At 41.1% G+C, this 26232-nt stretch overlaps 1 protein-coding gene across 3 annotated transcripts in view; it reads left to right on the top strand.

Annotated features, from left to right (window-relative positions):
• LOC144523484 (guanine nucleotide-binding protein G(q) subunit alpha-like) overlaps positions 1-26232 on the top strand; it is a 40825-nt gene that overhangs the window by 12380 nt on the left and 2213 nt on the right. The window contains exons 1-6 of one of the 3 annotated variants that reach the window (XM_078259057.1): positions 12014-12032; positions 14895-15079; positions 17741-17895; positions 19195-19323; positions 21866-21995; positions 24627-24780. In XM_078259057.1, the coding sequence (XP_078115183.1) occupies positions 14933-15079; positions 17741-17895; positions 19195-19323; positions 21866-21995; positions 24627-24780 (715 nt within the window). In that variant the 5' untranslated portion in view covers positions 12014-12032; positions 14895-14932. Of the gene's footprint in view, positions 1-12013; positions 12033-14894; positions 15080-17740; positions 17896-18487; positions 18617-19194; positions 19324-21865; positions 21996-24626; positions 24781-26232 lie in introns of those variants that run through there. The other 2 variants (XM_078259056.1, XM_078259055.1) reach the window with 2 other exon arrangements.

The raw sequence follows: 26232 nt of genomic DNA on the forward strand, positions 1-26232 counted from the left end.
GCACCTACATAATAAGCTTTTTATTAAAATATTAAATGTTCAATGCCTTATCGCGCTGATGTGACCGAGCCTGACCCGAACATCATTTCTAAATACCATCGGGTTCCGACGGGCTCGGTTCGGGTATCCATCCTCTAATGCTAATGTCCAAAATATAACAAGAGCAAAAGTATCTAAGCATTTAATGCCTAGACCATGGATTTTTAAAGTCACTGTGAGTTCCCTCAGACAAAATTGAGACACCTGCACCCCCCAACAACCCCCCAAAACATAGACGTAGTCCTGCTTTATACTCTGCTTCTTCTTTTTTAGTGTTTATTGGCGGTTGGCAAACCAGCTTAGAGGTGCATTATCGCCACCAGGTGGACACTCTTATTCATGGGCTCTCAGTTTCATAATGTTTAGTCTATATACGCAACGTTCCACTTCCGGGTTGCTCCAGTGCCAACGGAAATTCCGCCGGATGTCCCCCATTCAGACAGATGTCCCCCATTCAGACAGATGTCCGTTACCTTTGGCTTTCTTTGCGTTAGCATTTTAAACTCCGGTCAATTTCTGAGGACTATGGTTAACTGCTCTTCAGATCTCTGCAGGGTAAATCGAGACAGCTAGCTAGACTATCTGTCCAATCTGAGTTTTCTGTTGCACGACTAAAACAACCTTTGAACGTACACATGTTCCACCCAAATTAGTTCCTTCCCGAGGCTATTTTGAGGAGATACCGTTGCTCTGTGCGGCGCTTAGCGCCACCCAAGACATTTGTGATTGGTTTAAAGAAATGCCAATATACCAGAGCATGTTTTTCTCCCATCATGGAACTCTGTGTGGACTACCCAGACCCTCCTCCGCAGCGCTGTGGAAGAAGGTCTGGCAATGCGGGACTACATTATGTTCAACTCTCCTCCACTTAGCGACTGCTGAGTCAAGTGTAACACCTACTAATGAAATTGGTTATACCAGTCCGGTGTTTGGCTCAAAACCAAACCGGTTTCAAAATCTTTACACCGCCACCTACATAACAACAATACAAATATGTTTTAATTATTATAAACATAAAGATTGACATTCTGCTCATTTGTGGTGCCTGGTTGGTTGACCGCTATAGGTGATTCCTCAGATGTTGGTGGGGTTTTATAAGGCAGGCGCTTAAAGGCTCTGACACACCAACCCGACGGTCGACCGTCGGCAGAAAGGGCAGTCGGACTGATCATTCGGCTCCTGTCGGTCCAAAAAGTGCCTCAGAACACACCGAAGCGACGCAGACTTGAGCGTACGTTCTGTGCGTGCGCGCGACGTAATATGTCTCCATAACAGCAGGCGGCGCTAATCTGTATTTTCGGCCAATGATGAAAGCGTCACGTGGGTCTGGCTTCTCCTGAATTTCAAAGCCGACAATAATGGCGGCTCTTTGGGAATACGATCTCGTATTTTTCAAAACTAGTTCACCGATACATGTTTCTGAAAACATTTTAAGCGAGAAATAGGCCATACAGTTGCTGAATCTGTCTGTTTTTTTTGTTCGTCAAAGGTCAGTTTGAAAGATTTTCGTCAGATTTTGAGAGGCGTTCGTCACGCTCATCGCTCTCGTCAATTTCCACTAAGTGTTTTAACATAAGTGCACTGAGTCGCTAGTCAAGGGCTAGCACTCCACCAATCAGATTGGTCATTGAGTCCGACTGCCCACTGGCCGATTCAACAAGTAAAATCGGCCCAAATTAAAGCCGACGGCTCTTCCGACTGACTACAGCACAGAACGCACGGAACAGACTCGAGTCACCGGCCAATAATCAGGTTGGTGTGTCAGCGCCTTAACAGTCATTAAACAGACGTACTTTTATTCGTAATGTTTCTACAAAATACAACTATACAATACAGAATATTCCTTAGTATAAAAAAAATTTCAGTGCAGTTAAATGCAGTATTGTAAAAGTTGAAATGGTTACCAGAGATACAAAATATTTTACTATTGAATTCCAGAATGTATGAAACACAACTGTGACATATCACCTTTAAAAAGTTTATATGACCAACTTGGTAGCAACTGTTGCCTATTTACACATCCAGCAGATACATATGGGCAGAAATATGTGTCACTAGAAACTGAATTTGAAGCATTTACATTTAAATTTGAATTGCTTAATGTAAATAATTGCATTAAAAACTGATTTTGAATCCCATAATTTGAATTTGTATGGTTTACCTTGAATAATTGCATTGAAAAACTGAATCTGAATAGCATGATTTGAAATGGAATTTATTAGTCTTGCATTGTCAGCCCTATCTCCACAGTAGCTCTTACCAGTGTACCTCGTCCATAGCAATCCCACCAATCGTTCCCAAAACATCCCAGTTAGATAGTAAATGCCGTAAACATATTCTTTGTAAATGTTAACCATCAATCACCAAAAGAACCAAGTGGGCCTGCCTTATTGCACGATCCAAATTTTCTTCAAAACTTGCCATTTTTCAGTTAGTGACTCTTGACTGGATGTCAGGCTTTATCCTGGAAATGTACTTCTGTTGATCCAGACTAAATTCCAATAAACTTGAAACTGTATGTTATATAATAAAATTGAATTCAGTTGCTCTAAAACTGTATTTGATCCTCACTGAAAATTCAACTCTATAACTTCCACATTCAGTTCTCACAATTCAAATTCAGTTTACTGAGACACACATCCGGTCGTTGAGAAATGGCAATCGAGTGCAGATTCACAGAACCACGGCCCTTGTACGTTTATCAGACCACAAATGAGACAAGAATTAGCTAGCTAGCGCACTCTGCTGTCCCTCTGCCTCACTCCCCACCGCAAAGAGACTATTTCACCAGGAGTTAAGCGGGTGGCAGCTCCGGAGACTGACCTTCAGTTAGCAGCTGTAGCAACTCAAATTCAGATCTAGTTTTGTCATTCACCTTTTCAAACACGTTACCTAGTTTCTTCTCATGCCTGCCTGGGTATTAAACACATCGCTTGTGAATGTGAAAGGTCCCTAATGAAGGACGGCAGAGAGAGGGCACACTATCAGCAGTTATGAGTTGGATTCAAATCCCCAACATCAGGAGCACATTCTGTATACCTGAACGAGCTAAGGCCCCAGGCCGCACAATATATTTACCTGAACTCATAATTGAAATGCGAGTCTGGATGCTGTGTATGTATGTATGTATGTATATATATATACACACACACACACACACACACACACACACACACACACACACACACACTGAGCACACACTTCATCTGTCAATGTGCACACCGCTCAAACAGGGTTAATGAGTGTTTGTTTTTTGGCAACACCCAAGGATGTATCGTGCATGGAGCCTACCTACGCCTATTATGGTTTCTCTTAGTACGTCTTTCAGTAAGCCAAGCAGATAAGCCCTGTGTTGGCCATATTTATTTGGATCCCTGTTAGCTGCTGCCAAGGTAACTGCCGGCATGGCAGAGTTTTGTAAAAAATAACAAATTTGCAGACAGTACAGATGAACAACCCACACACAGAAAGGATAGAATGACCTAAAAGAGATGTGTGAGAGTGTGTGTATGTACAGTGGCATCGTGGGCCATCATAGGGCTGCCCTGTGATACCCCAGCTATCCTCATAGGCATAATAGCACTGCTGAAGGCATAGTTGGCAGATGCCTTCCTGTATCCATACTCCCACAACAGTATGTCTATTACAGCACTGACTGACTCTCAGGCAAGGTTGATAATCAGTCCCTCCAGGATTTTGCGATGTCGCGATCGCGCCGAATTCAACCAATCACCGCGAATTTGGTGCGACTCGCAATTTTGACCAATCACCGCAACTTTTCCGCAAATTTGACCAATAACCTGAAGTTTCCCGCGACTTCAACCAATCACAGCAGTCCTACGTGCACTCTGAGAGTTTCCATCCTGGCTGTCGGCTCTCTGCAGCGGGTGGGGCTACTGCTCCGTGCCCCCCGCGACTGACGCTTGCACACACAAACACACACACACAAACAACACACACATGGTGGATGCAGGAGAAAAAGGAGATGAGACGACACAATGACCTAAATTGAGGACAGCTACTCTCGTTATTGTAAGTGCAATGATAAGTTAAAGTCAGTATTATCAAACCGTATGAATGTGTGTCCCAGGCCAGCATAGGAAAATAACTAACAATGTAAAGATCAACAAGCCATTGACACATATGTTCAAATTTGATTGATTCAATACATTATTATTATTTTTTGTCTTAAATCCACCACCAATTTTCATATTATACCAACATTTGCAGCATCCTGAGCCTTTTTGGTTACTAGGAAAACTCAGCCCAGAGTAGTTTTATTCTCCCCAAAACAAGTTTCCTTTTTATTTTGAAAGAACTATACAAAAAAAAAAATCGCAACTTTTTTGCAACTTTCACTGTCTCCCGCAACTTCATTGCAACAAACATACAAAAGACATCGCAACTTTTATCGCAATTTTTTACAAAAGCTCCTGCGAAATCAGGCATTTTGGGCCACAACAATCTCAAAAAGGCCGCGAAATCCTGGAGGGACTGGATAATGTTAATCATCACCCACGTGAGCCTATTTCCCAGAAATCTCAAATTGCTAGACTCATGCAGCCTGATCTGGCATTCTGGTATTACTGTGACAACTAACTGCCAGTTCGTTTAGCCAAATGCATATTGGTTTATGTTGAAATATTTTTTTTTGTTTTTTTATCTACCATGAAAGTCACGTGCGTTTTCAGTTCCACTTAGCAATAAATTGTGTCTAAACGGATCAAACCCTTTCAACCTGGCTGTACGTCACATCTATCATCGGGATACTGAATACGTTTTCCTTACGCTGCTCAATAAATTACAGCCAGGACATCTCTATATTTCTTGACCCAATATGACTTGTGTGGCACCTTTTTCCTGTCAACATGAAGCATTGCCCGAAATTGGTGGTCTAACATATTTAGGCAGTGGGCATTAGGTCACTATAGTTGCTTGTAGGCTTTGCTGCTTTTGTCATATTTAATTTAATGTAAATACATTGTGAAAAAAAGCCATTTACAATTCCTCCATAGCCCACTGTGAAGTCTTTTAATTTGCATGTTTTGTTCAACCAGTATACTGTATGATATATTGTAGGGGTGCACGATTCAGAAAATGTCACGATTCAATATCGATTTTAGGCTCAAGATTCGATTCAAAATCGATTCTCGATTAAAAAAAAATAAAAATAAAATAAAAAAATAAAAATAAAAAAATAAAAAAAAATAAATCGATTCACAGTATGTAAATGTGGTTACTTTCCCCATGTGATTGCAGTAGACATACAATTTAAAAAAAAGAATCGATTTTTGGAATTCTATGAGTCAATTTTGAATCGGTAGAGCTTGCATTTTTTTGCACACCCCTAATATATTGTCATAGATGACTAAATCAAATAAGCAAATCCTCACATTTTAGAAGCTGAAACCAGAGAAGATTTGTCATTTTTGCTTGAGAAATGACTGAAACAATTAATAGATTATCTTAATAGTTGCTGATTAATTTTCACAACACACATACAGTATACCACGGCTTTTACAAGAGCACAAGACAGTAGTTTATGGTAATGATGTATCCCTCTTTCACATAGGGAATCCAGCATATTGCCGGGTTTAGTTATCTGGGTATGGTAGTAGATTTCTCATGTATCCTTCATGTGTTGAGTTTGTTCCAATGTGACATTATGGCTCTTTATACATACGGCAATGCTTGTGCGAGATTGGCATCTAGCTGGCAAGACAAGTCAATGCAGTGTGTGGCTACACTAGCTCCGTAGTTACTCCAGTTTTCAGCTGTTTTTCATAATGCTATTGCTTCAATGACAAAGCAACTGCTACTATGCCATGAGCTATGAATAAGTCAAAAATGTGATGACGAACATTCTCTGCATCGCCTGTTTGGTGTAAAACTTTCATACATAAGAATGCTGAAATGTTTTGCATAGTTTATCTGGAACTTTATTTGTTCCCATAAGACCATATGTAAAGTGCACTGTGGTCAGTCTATTGGGTACACTTATGGCGTTTTTTTCATTACACGGTACCTGCTCGACTCTACTCAGCTCGACTCGGCCGCGGTGTCCCGTCCTCCATTTTCCATTGCAGATTTAGTACCGCCTCATGCCTGAGGCGAGCGTGGCTGGTCGTCATAGCGCCGCCGCAGGATACTGCCGTGACCTAACGTGACCCACACACAGAACGTCGAAGGTGTGTTGTTTTTGACTCTCGGCATGTGCACTGTTGCCACAGCCAGAAGACAAATTTTGTTTCAAAAGAAGCTGGAGGCAGCAAAAAAAACACTGCTGGCTAAACTATTTAAAAATGGCGGTTCTGTTCAGGACACCCCCGTCTGTCGCTAGCAATGATGACGCAGTGATTAGTGACTATTCTCTCTGACCAATCAGTAGTCTGCAGGTTTTCACGTCACCATTGGTATTGGCTCAGCTCGCTTGAAACCTGGACGGAGGTGGTACTAAAAAAAGTACCTGTTAGCCGGTACCAGGGACTTTTTTTCTCGTCTCGAGTCGAGCAGGTACCATGTAATGGAAAAACGCCACTAGATAAAACTAATGCAGTCTTAAGGTTTAAGCTGTTTTACAACTATTATGGTCATTTTGGGGGCTATAATGCGTGTTGCTGTTGTATTGCATTGCATTGCATTTTACCGAAAAGTGTTTTAAAAAATTGCAACCCCCATTTATATCAATTTGTGTACCATGCTGTGAAAAATGCTCCAGATGAACATTATAGGTTTATAGAACTTAAAATCCTCTTAAACAAATGTTTATGCTCCATTGGTTTTAGTTGCTCTGATGTATAGAAGGACTTGTGGTTTAAACCTGTACTGTAGCAGCCATCCCAACCATTTCTTTCCCCAAAGCTAGTCTACTGTATATGTATGCAGCCTTGAGCTTCTGTTCCTGGTAGATGAAAAATGGAGTTTCACAGTGTGGTACGAAGGCAAGACAGGTAGGTGTTTGTAGTTCTGCACTGTTTGTCAGGCGGCTCTGTTGGTTGAGCAAACTGATGTTGACACACCCAGAGTTTCAGCAGCTATGTGGCAGTCAGACCTGTGAGAGACTACCCAGTGCTTCTCATGTCACCGCCTGTCTGGCTCTTTATTACAGACGCATATGGTCCTGTTAAATCCTTCTCATATGTCTTAAGATTAAGTCTCAGGTCTACGGCAGAGGGTTGATAGATGTGACACAAAGACAAATGTTTATTATTAAAAAACAAAACAAACTGTGGCTTGTTTTTTTTGGATTGACTCTGAGACATCCTAATGACCTGATCTTAATAAGCATAGCATATGAATAGCATAGAGTTGTAGCACGTGTTTTATCAATTGAGTGCCTGTACGTGTGTGCATATGGAAATCTAACGGGTCTGGATACCTAAAAAGCTTCAAAGTTCTTCTGTATGTTTCCACAGCTACACATCAGCGGTGGGCAAGTTCCCAAGTCTTGGACTGGGAAGAAGGAAGTGAAGTTGAAGACAGATCACAATTAGTTGAAGGGTTGCAAACTACAGCAAAACCTCTGTCCAGTGGGAAATACAGCTGTTCCAGTACAACTAGGTCTTTTTGAGTAAATGGGAACCAAGATAGGCAAAAGGCAAAATCCTTTAGAAGGTAAAGTATGCCAGGGATTTTTTTTTTCTAAACTGGAATAGAGATCCTGTGCTTGCTGCCCCGCTCCGTCTCTTTCTCATTCTTTCTCTCAGCATAGATCTAGATGTGCTCTTATAGTGCACTTGCTCAACACAGACACATTATAAACATTCAAATGCAGCACAGGAAAGGCTCTGGTCCTCATTCTTCCGACCACCGTCATTAAGACAGTCTTTGAAGTAAGTAGATGAAGATATAGCTGTAAATGAGGTGACATGGACGGTTAATTGGGAGGTATCTAGTCAGTGCCTGGTGCCCACTAGTCCGTCTGCTTCATTTTAAACTAGGAGATTGTTGTGTTTTTAATTTTAAGGTCCATTCAAGTTTTGTAAAGATGATGATGTGGGCCAAAGATATGTATCAGAAGCAGGATATTTTACCGTTTTAGAACAAATTTATAATTGTTAACAGACTCGCACCAGCATTTGTTCAGGTGTGTTATTTTTGCTCCGGCAAATTATTGTAAATAAACAACCCTATTAGCTGGAGAAATGGACAGAAAATGAAAACCCTGCAACACAATACAAGAGCTGTGCAATAAATGTGGCATGTGATGTGTAGAGCTGGGTACCGAACTTCTATACTTTTAGGCAGCGACTGAATTGCCTCCATAGTATCGAGTATTGAAGAATACCAAAGGTAAATCTCATCAGCGTCAGTGAGCCAAATAAGCATGCAGCATGGTTCTACCAAGATCTAATAATGCTTGTGATTGGCTGTCTAACGTTACACGTCGTAGAGGCATGCAGGAAAAAAACGACAGCACACAGACAAGGCTCACTTGTGTGTGTGCGGGCGAAAATAGCCACTAGACAGTCATTCAGTTCCTGTACAGTCAGACAGGCCTTCAGCACACCTTTCCCAACACTGAGCTGAAGTGGACATAGCTTCCTGTTTGATGTGCTTGGGGAAGTTTTAAGGAATCATTTACTTAGATCTCCCTTCTCCACTCTGTCACACTTTGCACCTCCTTCCTTTCCCTCTGTCTCCTCAACTCTCTTTTGTTCTTTCCCCTTCAACGTGGATGCCAAACTCTGCTTCAAGTTATTAATCTTCATGTAAACCCCAGCTGAAATGTCTGCCGTGGCCTCCAGCTGGCCCGACCCAATGAAATGGATCTGTTTCAACAAATTTTTTTTTCCTGTTCTTGTGAGTTAATGGTTATTTAGCAGAATGACTAATACCCCATTCAGTGCATGATGCGGGCAGAGTGACACAGTTCTCCCTCGGTTAATGGTCACGGCTGTGTGATTATCGGGCTTCTCCTCATCCTGCTTTCTCCGGCTCTTCGGTGTTGGGGATTTCAAAATTGTTCAAGGTCTCTGGTAAGCCTGTATGGGTCTCGGCACCCTAATGTTGTGAAGCTTCTAATTTATCAGCTTTTTATATGAACGCACAAATTCATGTGGATTTTGTCTTACTTGACTTTTGGCTGTGACATGATCTACAATATTGTCAAATGGTTAATTCATTTCAAAATGACATTATAATCCATTTTTAGTGTGAGTTTCCAAACATGTGCATCAGTGTTAGACCTCAGAGAGTAGTTTTAGTTTTGATGATGAGCTGCTTCTTCGTCTTCTGGGATTATCTGAAGTTGGAGACTACGAAGACTGTTTGTAGTTTGGTCATAAACAACAGCGTGTCATGCCGTTCCTTGAATTTGTCCGGCAATTTTGGCGTCGGTCCTTACCGACAGATGTTCTGAATCGTCTTCTCTCCAGTTAGTCATGTGATTAGTCGATCACAACGTCATCAACACATCCACTCGTTTGCTGTGAATTATCTGGACTACTGGCTGCATTAACTAATGCCCATTAAAACATTTGAATCTTATAAGCAACTGAATACCTAACTGTGGAATTTAAATACTTTCATCGCACCGACATTTTATTTGAAAAGTATCTCTATGAATTCATATGGTTGAAAATCCCCCTCTTTTTAAAATGTCAATAGTTGTGCAATTTCAAAAATATGGGGTTCACAAATTCAGATAGAAAGTTCAAATATGCAATACTCGGAGGAGAATAACATGCTTATAAGATTCAAATTGTTTTGTCCATTATTTGCTTTCATAACTTTAATTCCCATAGGCTGAGAGTAGAGGACTGGCTGAGGACGTTGTGGAGATTAAGAAATGCATGCTAAAGTTGCACGTTTGACTGGGCTCTGTGGAGACGTACTGAAGCCTATCAGCTGGTGCTTTCTGCCATGTATTTGAGTCCAGTACAGTAGTTGCCATGGGAACTAGCATTACCCCTCAGGAGTAGCTTCAGTGAATGTACAGTAGCTTGTCCGTGAGAAATGCTTCTGCTGGGTTTTCCAGTTAGTCACGAGAACAATGGGATCTGTTGAATTAAGCTGATCATGCCTGCAAGACATGCCCCCTCTTCTCTGGTTGTGTGTTTGTAAAATTCACGCGCACACACACGCACACAATTAAACAACACAGCTGATGTATCTATCCCATGTTAACCCTCATCATTTCTCTGCTTGGAAATTATGTAAGCAGAGAAAATGTACCCTTAGTATTTTTCTTTTCTTACTCCCTCACATCTCAGTAACACCACTCCCTTCTTTTCAGCTCTTTAGTCAATGAGAAAGTGAACTCTCCTGTGTCTTAACAATTGCTATTTATGTCCCTCTCTCAAAGACATACTCTGTCTGATGGGAAAACTCCAATGTTGACCTGCTTTCCACAGTGAACGATCCTGCCTGGTTAGAGGGCAGGGGGGGGGGCTCAGGGCACTCCTTCACTCAACTGTGCTCCTCTGTCAGCGACGCTCAAACTTGACTCTCGTCATCCTTGGAAGACATTTCAGTTACTTTGCCCTGGGAATACCAGCTGTACTTTATCACACTAAGCACATTCCATTATCTAATCGGCCGCTGCAATTCTGACAACACAATATGGCTGTAAAAATGATCAGTGTCACTAGTGTTTTTTGTTTGTTTGCTTTGCACGTTTCTCTCTTTTTTTTCTTTCTTTTTTTTTTAAGAATTTTTTTTTTTTGGGCCTTTTCCACCTTTTAATTTTTTACAGCTAGATGAGAGAGAGGGGGAAGACATGCAGGAATTTGTCACAGGTCGGATTTGAGCCCTGGACCTCTGCGTCGAGGCATAAACCTCTCAGTATATGTGCGCCTGCTCTACCACTGAGCCCTCCCAGCCACAGCACGTTTCCTTTTTTTTTTCTTCCCAATTTGGTATTGCCAGTTGTGGGCAACTTTCCTTTCACTATTAAGTCACTATCGGATGCAGTGGAGGCTATAGGCTACCATGTGTCCCCTTCAGTGTCATCTGTCTTTGGATCTACTGATGGTTATGTTGGTCTCTCCACTGTTTCAGTCCACCACTTTGGTCCAGACTGAAATATCTCAACACTTCCCAAGACGTTTTGTTCATATTCATTGTCCCCAGAGGATGAATCCTACTGACTTTTCCTTCGAGCGACACCGTGAGAGGTGTCTCGACAACTGTTCAATGGATTGCCAACATTTAAATATGTCCAACATTTTGGTTTATGACTAAAAATTAGAGGTGGATCCTACAATATTAAAACATGACGATATTTCTTGTCAAGGTAAAAAATCTCTGTTAAAGTCTCCAGTATCAGTACAAGTGCAGAATTACGTCGGTACTACCGAGGACTGATTCACATTAAATCAAGCGGTGCCAATTTTCAGTACCTGAGAGTGCGTAAGCTTTTCTGTCCTCTCTGCATGTTTCACAGAGAGGCGGGCTCGGCTCTGAAACGCAAACACAGAGGCGCGGTGCAGATGTCGCCTCGCTACTTGTTTAAGTCACAGTGAGTCACAGCAATGCCGGTAAAGCTGTCCCAAATGTGGTTAAATTTTTTTAAAACTTCACGCAGCAATATAATATAATAGTAAGATTGCGTCGCACTTAACTTTACACTTCCGAGACAGACAGGCACAACAGTGTTCACTATGCCCTCCTGACAGGCTGAGGTTGTAGGGCAAGGCAACTTTATTTCTATAGCACATTTCAGCCACAAGGCAATTCAACGTGCTTTACATAAAACATTAAAGAGCAGTTAAAAACGGTCATGGAAATAAAAAATAGAATAAGATACAAACACAAGAATAAAAGTTAGGCTAGTGCAGTGTAAAACATTAATAATTATTGGATTTAACAGGTTGTAGGGAGGGGAGAGGGAGGTGTTTTATTTTGTGTGGTGTGTAACATGTTCTAAATAAATAACAATGTTTTAGGTAAATAGGTTTGGAATTATTTTTATAACTGAAATACATTTTTTGTTATTACAGAGGGAAAGTACCGGGAAAAAGGTACCGTTGGATACCGGCACCGAATTTCAGGTACCGGTAAAAATGTGAACGGTGCTCAACCCTACCCGCCACTTTTAAATCATTTGTGTGGCAGCGTTTTGGATTCCCGGTGGAAACGCCACAGTTATTAGGTCTGAAGAGGTTAGCTGTACAGGAGAAAAGACATTTGAGTTCGTGGCAAAACCTTTCGTAGTGCTCGTTTTAGAAAAGACTATTTTTCCAGTCATATTTCGTCATTGAAGTTTTCTTTAAAATAGTGTTAAAATCTCGTTGTGTATCGTCTGGTCTCGCGTCACACCCCTACTAAAAATACTTGTTAAATGAACGACCTTCTCATGAGCCTCAGCTGTACTTATTGTGTTTATTGTTAATTATCAAATGTTAGCACGCTAACACAATAAACTAAGATAGTAAACATGGTAAACATTAGACCTGCTTAGCGTCATTGTGAGGATGTTAGCATTGTGATGTTAGCATTTAGCACAAAAAAATGCTCATAGAGCCTCTAGCATAGCTGTAGGCTCCTAGTGTTGTTTCACCTGCCAGCGAGGAGCTTCAGTCGTGGGATGATCCTGTGCTTAAACAGAGCCTACTGTTCATTGCTCTTAAGGACTTGATATATACAGCAAAATAGACATGCACGCAGTTCTGTTTATGCTACATTGGGTGGAAGTGTTTACACACTTTTTTCAGCCTATATGGAAAATGTAAATCAAATAGGTTTTGTAAATGTTCAAATAACATACTCTCAGCAATTTGAGGGGCATCACCATGCTGTCTTTTATCTTGTGATGGGCACTTTATACATTTCTAGTTGAGATCAGTAGAACAAAGACAAGAGTGAAAGGTAGAAAACATGAGAATATGTGTAGCTAAAGCTGCAGTGACTCAGACTTGAATGTTGGGAGAAGTGAGATGGAGAGATGAGTGGTGGAGAGCTGGAGCAGGGTTATTGAGGAAGAAAATGGTGGTGGAATGGGGGTGGAAAATAGGAGGCTTGCTCTGGAGAGAGAGCTGCATAGTGAAACTAGAGATTGAGTTTGGGTTTAGACCGCTACCTTCCCTTGTTTTTGATTGTTCCTCTTTAGTTGATGACCACAGTGTACAAAACTCTGATGCTTTCATCCTGACTCTGGCATCCCCTAAGCCTGGAGTGGTAGTTTGAATATGTCCATATAAAGATACAGAATCTGCTGTGGAAGCTTTCTTGAAAAAGGTAGAGTGTAGAGGGAGTGTAGGGTAGAGGGTTCTGTGTATTTCTTTCTCTGCACGTTCAAGCAAGTTTTTGTTCTCTATGACTAGGTATTTCTGTGTGTTTATGCCTGTGTGCATATGCATGGTCACTATGATACAAAATTGGACAAGTGAACTCAGTTTACCCGGCTCTTTGTTGAGCTGAGGTGAGCCGTGCAGCCCTCATGTGGTTACTCTGGGCTGCTCCACTTACCCAGACTGTCAGTCGGGCCTCTGTGGTAACCACAGCCAAAACAATGATTACATTACATTATTACGTTGCACATCTCGGGACACTATAACCAAGATGACAACAGACAATGGATAGACCACAATTTGAAGAAACATTTGTCCATATATGTTTTAGTCTTTTGCTTTACATTCTATGATCTAGAATCCTTTTACACAGGGTTATGTAACTCACATTTCTTGATCACCGAAACTGCATACGAACAATTGCAAGTTACACTTAAGGATACTTTGAGGTTTTTTTCTTTTTTTAACATACGTACAGAATATTTTACTTTTTTAATGGAATAAAAAGGTAATTTAACGATAAGTGAACCAGAACCTGACACCATGTAGGTACCATGACGAATGACCAGTTCAGCTAAGCAGCCTGTACTGGTAAAACACAGACCCTGTGTTCCAATACCCATACTACTATACCATGTAGTATGCCAGAAAAAGATTTCAGTATGTCCAGTACGTTATGCCAAAAATACCAGGATGTCCTACTGCATCTGATTTTGCAGTATGCAGGCTAGCGTGCTTCTCTGACTATTCTGACCCACAATCCTTTGCGCAGCATATACGAGCGTGAAAGTTCAAGCCGCAATGTTAGGAAGAAGTACTATGTCCCCATTGTATGCATACTGCATGCAACAGTTTGTACTTTGTAAGGGCAGCTGCAGTACATACTAAAAGTAAAAAGAAAAAGTATGCGATTCAGAACTCAGCTAGAGGCTGAGTTGACATTGAGGTCTGGCGTGCTGCCTAGGGGCATGATGGTGTGGATTCCTTCACAGCCTTGTGTATCAGCAGCAGGTTGGAGGTGGATCGACAAGGCCAGCTTTTTGCAAAGACTGGCCAGTTTATTACCACAGAAATATGAGTTACATAAAAAGGCTACAATTTGACCAAATTAGTTTTGTTGACTTTGTTGAGAACAACTTACTTACTGCTTGTTTGCTCATAAAAACACATTTGCTGACTACATTTATGTGAAAGAGCTCTTACATGATACCATCTTTTGTGTTTGTTGGACAAGGGTGGATGGATTACAGCTAATCTTTGGGTACTACTTTTGGGTGGTATTGGCCCATTTTTTTTAAACGAATGTCTGAGTTGATTTCTCTTACACATGCACTACTGTTAATTTCTATCTTTATTTAGCAGGTTTCACATCAGACTCTAATTTTCCCAATTTATCTGCACACAAGAATTATCACCACGTCTCCATTTCAGTTTTTTCTTTTCTTTCCAGTTGTAGGTCAGTACTGTAGCATACTAAAACGTTCTGTCTTGTTCCCAGGTCATATCAAGGGTGGGAAGACAACCGTCGTACCTTTTCACACAGTCCGCAATTTCCTGCGTCGATTTTATGACCCATTTTCAGTTGTCGCCTAACCCCCTGTATCTTCTTATCTTTTTTTGCAGGTACTGGAGAGAGTGGCAAGAGCACCTTCATCAAGCAGATGAGAATAATCCATGGTTCAGGCTACACAGATGAGGATAAGAAGGGCTTCACCAAATTGGTCTACCAGAACATCTTCACCTCAATGCAGGCCATGATCCGTGCAACCGAGACCCTCAAGATCCCGTACAAGTACGAACAGAACAAGGTGTGTACTGTGTGTGTACTAAGAGTTAGGGTGAAAATATTGTGTATTGTGTGTAATCTCGCTTTGCCAGACCTTCCTACACAGCATTCCGGGAGAAAAACATTCTCTGATTTATTGGCATTTTTTTAAACCAATCACAATCGTCTTGCCCGGCGCTAAGCACCGGACAGAGCCAGAGAAGGAACTTGTTTTGGTGGAACGTGTACGTTCAAAAGTTGTTTTAGTCGTGCAAAAGAAAACCCAGATTGGAGCAGTTAACCATAGTCCTCATAAATCGACCAGAGTTTAAAATTCCAACACAAAGAAAGTGGAAGATAACGGACATCGGCTGAAAAGAGTGAAATCCGGCAGAATTTCCGTCTGCAACGGAGCAATCCCGGTGTGTGCAACATGTGATGTGTTATTGAAATGCACATCCCCATTTGTGGTTAAAGACCCTGAAACTTACTATGAGTAATACCATCCTACAGGAACACACTATTTTCTGCAGAAGTTGTGCAAACAGTTGGTTATTTCACATTTTAGATTTCTAAATGTCTTTATTTTCTCGCTGGTTTAATGGACGGGGCTCATTTAGAACAAGGTGATGTCCTGTACTTCAGGATTTAGAAATGTTGGATTTATATAAACATTCATACTCATAACGACTACGTACATGCATGCACATGGACACACCCATACGCTTTATTGCTATGCATGAGGGAACATACACAAGTGCACACATACACATATGCAACACATGTTAAATGATGTGATAAATATTTTAAGTTTATATAATCAGACACATTTCTCTAAGGGGACAATAAAGTATATAAATATGTATGAGAATGCAGCTATGTATTATGTGCTCAAATAACTAAGGCACTTTTGGTAATATGTCCTTTTTTGATTTTACCTTTTTATATATTTTTTTTTGTAAATTTTATTTATGCTGATTTTTATATGTACAGGCGCACATAATACAAACAAAAAAGACAGTAAACCAGACAATTAAGACACAACAAAGCAAAAAAATAAATACATCCAGCACTTACTCATTAGATTTTACCTTTTTTAAAGCAGAAAAGCCTTACTGGGGACAGGGCTCACAAGTTAGCTTTGTTGCATTGTGGGAAATGTAGGGTCTAGTTTTGCAGCATCAGTTTGATTTTTTGTTTTTTTTGTAACATTACACTTTTAATGAATTTCCTGGAGATGAAATGATCTCACCTTAACTGAGCTAGAGTCGTCCAATGAAACATTATAAAAGTTAATAGTTAAACTGTGTTTCATTTACATTTCAGACATTTAGCTGACTCTTGAATAGTAATTAGTGCAGGTACAGGTTCAGTGTCTTCTTCATGGACACAAATGACTTCATCCAAACAGAGGCCACTCTGTCTTCGTGTGAATTCTCATTCAATCTCGTGAAATGTCTGGCCACTGTTGTCAGCTAGCCAGTAACCAGTGTGCAAACCACTGCGACAATAACCACATTCAAATAAATCCTAAATAAATAAACTGCTGTTAATAGGCCTGTCGCGATAGTCAATAAATCAATTAATCGCACGCTAAAAAAAAATGAGCTCGATAATTTTTCCGGCCGCGATAATTTCCATTTGCATGCTTTTTTGTTTTCTCTCTCTCTCTCTCTCTACCAAAGAGACTGGATGACCACTCTCGGTTCCTTAGCGTAACGAGGAGTGAACCCTCTTGTCAGTCGCATGGTCTTTGTCAAGGGAGACGGGACTCCTGGCGGTGAGAGAGAGGGAGAAAGAGAACGCTAGTTGGGTTGAGAATTGGAGCAGGGTTTCCCGCCGCACTTTGCAGTTAAGGAGCTGTCAAAAAAAGAAGTATATAAGCGATATCCGCCGTGTTACTCGGTGTCCTGTTTTCTCCCCTTCATTCCAAACCACACATTTGACAACCTGCAGGTGGAGGCAGTGGAGACAGGCTTGGATAAACGCCACGGGCTGCTGTGGACTTGTCAGTCTCGCAAGCGGTTTCAGGAAAGGGAAAGTGGCTGCATGTGTCAGACAATGCACAGAGCATTAACCGGTACAAGCCTACAGCTGTCAGTGTGTCAGAGAGGCTCCCGGACGGTGAATTAGGACACGCCATTAGCTAATGAATTAGCCTGAGGTAAACGCTAGCTATCAGTAAACGGAAGTGACGTGGTGGCTGGCGTGTGGGTGTGGGTGTGGGAGTGGGCCCGCCCCTGCGAAGCTCCGACCTGCAGACAGCAGAGAAGCAAAAGAGACTGGAAAAACAGAACTATTTTGGTACAAACATTTACTCGTCATGTGGCAGATAGGCACATAGAAATAGATAGATATCATTTATTAATTATATATTATTTAAATTTAATATTTAGTGTTTAATAAATAATTGTTAGACGACATACTAAAGGAGATCAAAGACCTATTGTGGATATATAAAATGTCTTCCAGTTCCAGTGTTAAATATTCTTTAGAAATACAAGTTTATTGATCTTTGAAAAGGTGTACCTGCATTATTATGCCATTGTCATTATATTAGATGAAAATGGTCTCAGAATGTCAATATTAATAATTGACTAAGAAAGCACCTGACACCTTGACCACTTTGAGATTTGGAGGCCACCACTTACAATCCTCAGTTACTAAATTGACATGTGCTTTTTTGTGTTACTTATTCTCCTAGAATAATGCCCAGGTTGTACGGGAGGTGGACGTGGAGAAGATTTCATCATTTGAGCAGCCGTACACGAGTGCGATAAAGATGCTGTGGGCTGACCCTGGCATCCAGGAGGCCTATGATCGCAGGAGAGAGTACCAGCTCTCCGACTCAACCAAATAGTATGTCTATGATATATTAATCTACTAGAATAATGATGATTTACTTTCTGTAGAAGCAGGATCACTGTGCAACTGTGACCTCTAAGATATATAATGCAAAGTGATGAAATGGGTAAACAACAGTTTCTATAGTATAGACATGAGGAATGAAATCATAGATGCATTAAAAAGTTGTCAGACTTTTTTCATCAGTTTTCTACCTGCGACAATATGCACTCGACCTGAGGAAGGGAAGAGAGTTCAGTCAGATGTAGAGAGTCGGGGAAAAGGAGGATGTCTGTTGGCAGGTTTATAAACGACTGCTAATAATATCACTAGCTGTTAGCGAGCTAATTCCAACCTGCATTAATCCATTTCAGACTAATATGGCTCCTTAAAAGTTGAGTATTTTGGAGGGGGAATTAAAGCATGTTATATGCAAGTAAATGTATAAGATACTGCTGGCTTTATGCATATTTGTTTAAGTGTTTTGTAATTGTGTTGTGTTTTTGACAGAAAGCAGTTGTTTGTGTCTGTTCATTGCACATGGTCTCGTACTGTTGAGACTGGTAGTTTGCCCATCTTTGTCATATGTTCCCTTCCCCTTCCACAGTTACCTTAACGATTTAGAACGAATAGCATCAGCTGGGTACGTGCCCACTCAGCAGGATGTGCTGCGGGTTCGAGTGCCTACCACTGGCATCATTGAGTACCCATTTGACCTGGAGAATATTATCTTCAGGTACTGGTGTCAAGTGCTTCCGATAACGTCACTGGTTGGCTAGCTGCTCGACAGTTGGTCAGCCAGCTGGAAACCGCCGATGCCGCTATCTCCATCTACCCTGTGCTGCACAGCAGGGCTCAGCACTTTTACACATCCCTGATGGTACACTCTCAAAGACTGGCCTGTAGGCCCCAACCCTCCTGTCAAGTCTCACTAGAAAGGCAGTAATTTTTATTTTCACCCAGGCAGTGAAGGTTGGCCTCTTGAGTGCCAAATCATCTTCAAATTAAAAGTTCCTGCTTCCCTAAACCTTCACAGTGGGGAGGAGTGAGGGGGTGCCGAGGATAAGATTGAGGAATGTTTTGTCTTTGGGAGCTGGGCTGCCATCAAGGATGCAGCTAAATTTCTAAGAAAAAATTTGGGGGTAGAGGTACAAATTGTCACCTAATACCCTCATAACTCTTGGGAATGGTTTTCTGTGGTTACATCTGGACTGATCCACTTGCTTTTGGAGGGGGTGTGCTGTATCTGCTGTTATGCTTCACTTTCTCCTTCCTCCCTCCTGCCTTGTCTTTTGTTGTCCTTCCTGTCTCTAGCTATCTAAGTGATCTGGATCGTATTGCTGAACCGTCCTATCTACCAACCCAACAGGACGTGCTTAGGGTTCGAATCCCAACCACTGGGATCATAGAATACCCTTTCGACTTGCAAAGCATCATTTTCAGGTAGAAGAAGAACTAAAGTACTTTGACTAACCCCACTTCTGTTTTCATTTTAAAATCAAAAAGGCCATCTTAAGTCTGAATCAACATGTTTATATGTCACCTACAACAATGTTTTATTTCCCCATTTTGTCTGAATATGATCCCAATCCATTCGGTTATTTGCAGTATGTGTAATGTGCAATGTTACAGTAGAATCTACCAGAGCTGAATTAAAGTCGTTGATCATAAAGGCCGTTTTTTTACTTAATAGTTTTTCTTTGTAGTACAGACACACAGCCTCCAGGACTTGGCACAGAGACAGTCTTAGGACCCGCCACCAATACGTAGAGCAGCTTCCCTTCCTCCTTCTCTTGCAAAAAAGAGAGAAGATGAGGAGATAGAGTTGGACCCAGGGAACAAGAGCGATTACAGAAGAGTGCGAATCGATAGGAAGCCATCATGTCAGCCCCCTCCTACGCTTGGCAAGGCTAGAAATAACTCTGCTTGCAATGAGGTTGTGCTGAAGAGGTTCCCAGCAGCCCTGCTGCAGCTAGCCGATAGGCTCTACTCTGCATAGCTGTGCTGCTGATGGTGAATCACTGCTCTCAATGACATCAATTTTGTGTTAAGAGCCCGAAAATACAAATATGAAGTGGGAATGAATGTAAGGTGTCAGGTTTTATTGGAAAAAGAGCATGATTATTGAGGTTTCTTAGTTTAGTGATTTATGAGAATGAGATGTCATACTTGATGCAGGATGAGATGTTCCTCAGGCTCAATAGTAACAAGCACATGTGGCATTATACCACCTCTGCTAGCGGTTGACAGGGACGTGGCTGCAACAAGGAAGCCTTTCATGGACGCACATCTCCATTAGGCTTGCTTCCTTCTCTTTTAATTGGCTTTTGAAGTCACAGAAAATTTAATTTCACTTGGCTTATCCACCATAGGAGAGCTTATCGTACTAAGTAGGTCACTCATCCTTGCTAGAGGAAAAAAAGGAGGTTGTCTGATTATTTTAGGCTGGCACTTTGGAGGACTCCATTTATCAATGCCGTCCCTCCTCCTGGCAGACTCACTGACTGAGTTCACCTTTGTGATGTGGGATCAAAGTTTCACTTTCTAGCTTTTGAATGATATTTAATAGAGACTTGAACTAACTCAACTGATGAGTACACTCAGTTCATGTATTTTCGGTTGCAATTTAGTTAGTATATGGACAAATCCAACAATGTGACTCTTTCCCTTTCCGCTCTTTTAGATTCTTATGTAGCAGCATTAGTTATTCAGTCTAATTTAATTGTTTTCCCTTTTCTTAGTTTTAACAATAATTTGAGGAGAAAACTCATCCAAACAAAAACGTAAACATTAAAACCAGTTCATCCAAAGGGCGATCCACCTCTGAATTAAAACCCATATATCAAGCCTTACAAGCTCATGTTTCAATTTCTTGCATTCTTTGTTTGTTCCTTGATTTCCATATTCTGTAATATTCCGTTTTTTCCCCACCCCTTTACTTTGAACCACTCCCCTTGTGGGGACCTCCTATCTGTTGCTCCTCTTATGTCCCTCAAATTTAGCACCAGGCACTTCTAAACAAGACATTTTTTTTAAACTACTTTATCTCCTGCATGGACTCTCCTGCATCTACTTTGCAGAAAAATTAGAAAAGGATGTTTGTAGAAGCAATGTTTGTAGACACATGTCCTTGTAGTTATTTTAGTTCACCGTAGAGAAGGTTTGCTCTGTCCTCTCCGTGATTCACGCTGCAGATTCTGTGCTGTGGTTTCTTCTGTTTATATTCTCGGTGCAAAAGGGGTGTTTGGCTTGAACTACCGTAGACTCATTAGATGTTACATTAAAGTAGTAGCCAAGCTGTAACAATTCTAAATGTTGCTGTACAATGAATTGTCTCAGAAATAATTGCGATTCAAAATATAATTGGCTCTTTCAGTCAAATTTATAAAAAAAAATAAAATAAAAAAAAGTTTTGGCCAAAGAGGCGTTTTTTGAACGTTAGTAAAAGTCTCAACAGTCCGACCAATAATCATTTATATAATTATAACTTGGCATATTAAAACAAGATCAACAATTACCATCAACAGTCATACGCCTTAGGACCTTAGTTAATATTAGCAATTAATTGCGGTTAATCAAAGAAACCGCGATTATGTAAAGAAAAATTGCCATTGATTAGACAGTTATGTAATAATTGTTACAGGCCTAAGTAGTAGCAATAGTGAGACCACACTAGCCTTGAAATATATTGATTGGCCACCATTGGACACAAAGCTTAGTGAAAATGGAAAACTTAGGTGACATTTTACAAGATGAATGCCTCTTTGCACCGATATATTTTCTACTTCAATCATATTCCTGTCTTCCTAAATCTTTGAGATGTTTGAAATGCATGCTTACATTATGTGCCACTGATTCTGAGGTTAAAGAAGACAAGACTCTGAGTGAAAGATTTAGAGCCAATTGTCATTTCTTCTCTTTTATGTGATTCTTTCTGCCCTCTTGTTTGCTGGCGCTCCATCTCAACTCATCATGTTCTAATCAGGATGGTGGATGTGGGGGGTCAGAGGTCCGAGAGGAGGAAGTGGATCCACTGCTTTGAGAACGTCACCTCCATCATGTTTCTGGTGGCGCTCAGCGAGTACGACCAGGTCCTGGTGGAATCGGACAACGAGGTGAGACGTCGACACAGAAATAGTTATGATTTCTGAATAGTTGACTGCATACACAACATTTTATCACACTATGTTCATAATGAGGCTTCAAGTCTTGTCATATGTTAACATGCCATGCATCACAAGACGTTTGCAGGTTTTCACTCTTCACGCTTCTTAAACAAGCTATTGAATATCTAACAGCTGGAATGGGATATTTCAATTTAAATTGCATTCACATTCCCATTATTGGACAATGAAATGTAGTTCATCTGGACACATTCACAGTTAGAGTTGCACTACTTCATATTTTTCTATTGACCATGATGACCTGTAATGTGAAAGGTGCCTCTTGTAGTGAAGAACCTTGAGAAAATGATCAGCAGACTCTACAGTTCCCCTCAGGTCTATGAAGTGTTTTAGCAAGTTTTCAGTAGCTTTAATGTTTTGGTTCATTCTCACGGCTCTCATCAACCTCATTTCCAGCAGCAGCGAGCAGATGTTTTGAGTGAATACTCGGATGTACTGTACATTAAAGCTACCTGCTCTGCAAACAGCTGACAGATAAAGTTGGTGACTAGCTGGTGAACATGGTGGAGCATTTTATCAGCTAATGAGCCAGATGTTTATCTCAGGAGTTGGTGAAGACCAAAAGAGATAAAAGGAGAGTGACTTACATTGGTCAGATGGCCAGAAACACGACTTCAAATGAATGCTAATGTTGGTTTGTCTGCTGGATGTTTAAATGTGAAACTATTTGCTAAAACGTTCACCTTATCAACTTTCTAATTTCAATGTTGTGTTCACAGCTTGTTAGTCTCTCACAACAAACAAAAAAATAGGTCTTCTATCTCTTTGCTTCACAGTTGTCCATGTCATCGGCTCTGACTGTTCAGATAGAATTATCGCTAATAAAGCTAATGTGATCAGCCATGCCTCTGCTCCTCTCCTGACAATAAACCCTTTTTTTCGGACCTGGTCATATGACAACTGGGTTTCATAATCCAGACCCAGCTGCCAGCTTGAGTCACTATATCTGCTGTACATCACTGCAGCTTCATGGTCAACACTATCAATGTTTGTCTACTCTGGCAACGGTTTGTTAATCCACACGTACTGTACTCTTCACTGGGCCTGCTCAGGTGTCTGGCCTTATTGCACACACATGAACAGGAATATGTTTTCATTTTTGCAGGCTGCTGTTTATTTGCTTTTCCTGCTTGTAATGTGTCACCGGTGGTAGGCCCCACTGGACAATTTTAATTCTGTTGCTGAGCTCGGTTTCTGTGTTGAGGCTGGGCACCATTTAGGCATCCCAGTCTGCAGATATTATCCTGTCGTGTTGACAGGCTTGAGACGGAGACTTTGAGCCTTCAGACCAATCAGAGTCTGACGAGACTGTTTTCAAACATCTTTGATTTCATCGGGGCAAGTCTGGCCAGGATCATATTATGACTCACCAAGACTAAACTGTGGGAGTGATGCTGGCAAGGAGTTTAGATCAGAAAGAGGAAGAATAGTCATGTTTGACAGGAGCTTTCAACATTTAGTAGTTTACATGAGTGGGTTTCCAACTCCACTTGCTCCACTTTTTATGTTTGCAACCATATAGTCTATATCTACATTTCATTTGCAGGATAGTTCCTGTGCCGTCGGCTGTTCTGTTGGTCACTTTCTTTGTGTTAGCATTTTAAACTCCGGGTCGATTCGGGAAACATCCTCCGAGCTAGAACTGACAATCCAATTATATTTATCTTTTTTTTTTGAGTAAAATCCTCATCACACACTCTACAGCCATTTTAATTCCAGAGCTAGCCTCCCTTCTTGCACACGTTCCACCAAAACAAGTTCCTTCCCGAGGTTATGTTGCCGAGGCACCGTTGCTGCGTCCGGCGCCCAAGATGATTGTGATTGGTTAAAAGAAATGCCAATAAACAGAACGTTTTTCTCCCATCCCGGAATGTTGTGTGGACTAGCCAGACCTTCCTCTGCAGCGCTGGGGAGGAAGGTCTGGCAATTTGATACTAGCAACCATATAATCAGTGAAGTAACCTATGATTGCGTGTTTAAGTAAATAAACACTTAGTAACTGCCCTTTTGTTTCTTTGTGTATTTGTCTTTGAGACGTCCTGTTATGCCACAAGTGCAGAGACCCCTTTGTCCTTCCACCAAAAACAGAAGGCGACAAAGTTTATTGCACTGGATATCACTCGGTTCTGTTGGTCATTGCCATTAGCTTAAAGTTTCATCAAATACAGATATAGGTAAATAGCCCCCCAGGAGGTACTGTAGCAGCTAAAAACCAAAAAATAAGGGTTGTACTTTTCACATCCACAGACTCTCCACCAGTAATGTAAGTGGCAGGTGCCTTTCGGCACTGCTTTGGCAGCATTTCAGAAACGCACAAAGGTCTGTTCAGTGGTGGGGCTGCCAATTGAAAGTTAACCCCAAAACATTTAGAGATAATCCTGAAAATCAAATGTGTACCTTGTAATATGGATTAACTGTAGCATCTGTCCATAGGCCAGAAATGATAAAACCTGCGTTTATTTATTGTGTTCACAGGGAACAATTTAAGTCTTGTATTCTGAATGCATGTTAACCTTTTGTTTTTTTTCCCCATTTTCTTTCTTTCTTTCTTGTTTTCTTTAGAATCGTATGGAGGAGAGTAAAGCTCTTTTCAGGACCATCATCACATATCCATGGTTCCAAAACTCCTCCGTCATCCTATTCCTCAACAAGAAGGACCTGCTGGAGGAGAAGATCATGTATTCTCACCTGGTTGACTACTTTCCAGAGTTTGATGGTAATTTGAGTTTTTCTGCCCTTCTACTTCGAAAGACATCTTAAAGACAACATACATTGTATATAGTCTGCCTATCCCTGGATGGTTGTGTAGTGTAGAACCATGCTGTTAGCTGAGCTTCAGCATTGAATTCAATTCCAGGATTCATTTAAAGGTGCCCTGCCATACAAAACCGTTTTTACTTGCATTTTTTGAAATATGTTAGGTCTATATGTGTTTGTGTTATGCGGTGAATGTGAACATGAACTGCTACCTCCTCTGTCAGCTCTAGCCACTGAAAAGAAATAAGCAGAGAAATCAGGCCAATTATAAAAGCTGGTCAGTCTGACATCATATTGCCTGAGCTCATTACTATTCATGAGCTCATTACTATCCATGAGCTCGCCCAGTTGGGCTGGGTAAAGGATTCTGACAGCCAGGCTCTCATTGGCTAGCTGTTAGCCAATCAGATTCAAACAGCTGAGCTTGTTGAATATTAATGAGAACTGGCAGAAATCGAGCTGAGTCTTCCTGTAGGCTTTCTATACCACGCTAGAATGGCTTGAAACAAGGTAACCAAGGCATTTTTTCCACAAAAATCCAAGTCCATGGTAGAACTTCAGACATTACCACAAAGTAATGAAATATGTGTGGCAGGGCACCTTTAATCAATTATCAATGTAGGTGAGAAGTTGAGCCATCGGTCAAGCTCTGTCAATAATGCTGTGGCTGTTTTTTCCAGTGTACTTTTTTTGTTTGTTTTTAAAGGTCCTTTTACTGTTGTACATCAAACTGGCTGCTGGCTATCCCAATATTATTATTTGCACACACAGGCAGTAACGTTTCACCAAAGCCCGTCTACGGAAAGCCGTTCCACTCCCTATTCAGCCCCATTGTACCGAATTTGGTTGCAGTTCCACCAGAGTTCCACTGGGGGTGATCGCGGTCCAGTGCTAAATGAATGGGACTCTATGGAGCTAGACGGCTAAATTTATTTCTTTCGCCTGATTGCCGTTGAGAAATCTCAGATTTGATTGTAGTTTTTGCAAGTTCAACATGGATTATAGGTCAAAAGTTGAATGAACGAGTACTTGTGTCCTTTCAATTTCTTACAGGTTCAGTCGTCGTTGCCCATAACACGCTAGCATTCTGCTAATGAATGCTGATTGGTCAGTGAAGGACCGATTACGATCGGAGATCCCGCTTGACGGCATCCAAAGCAGAACTAGAATGTCAGAGTGAATATTTCTGCGTGGTCTTTAAAACATTAGCAAACCTCTCTCTAGCACGTGTATTGACAGGGAGAGGCTAACCTGTCAGCTGTGTTGTCGATGCTTCGAGAGAACAACAGAAGCGACTCAGAGCTTGCCGTAAAGCAATATCTCTGGCCGTATATGTGTATGACGTCATTGACATTTTAAAAAGGCTTTTTAGAACAAAAAAGCCACTTTCAAAAAATCTAACACCCAGCAG

This window comes from Sander vitreus, chromosome 9, assembly GCF_031162955.1.
Source record: "Sander vitreus isolate 19-12246 chromosome 9, sanVit1, whole genome shotgun sequence".
NCBI classification, from domain to species: Eukaryota; Metazoa; Chordata; class Actinopteri; order Perciformes; family Percidae; genus Sander; species Sander vitreus.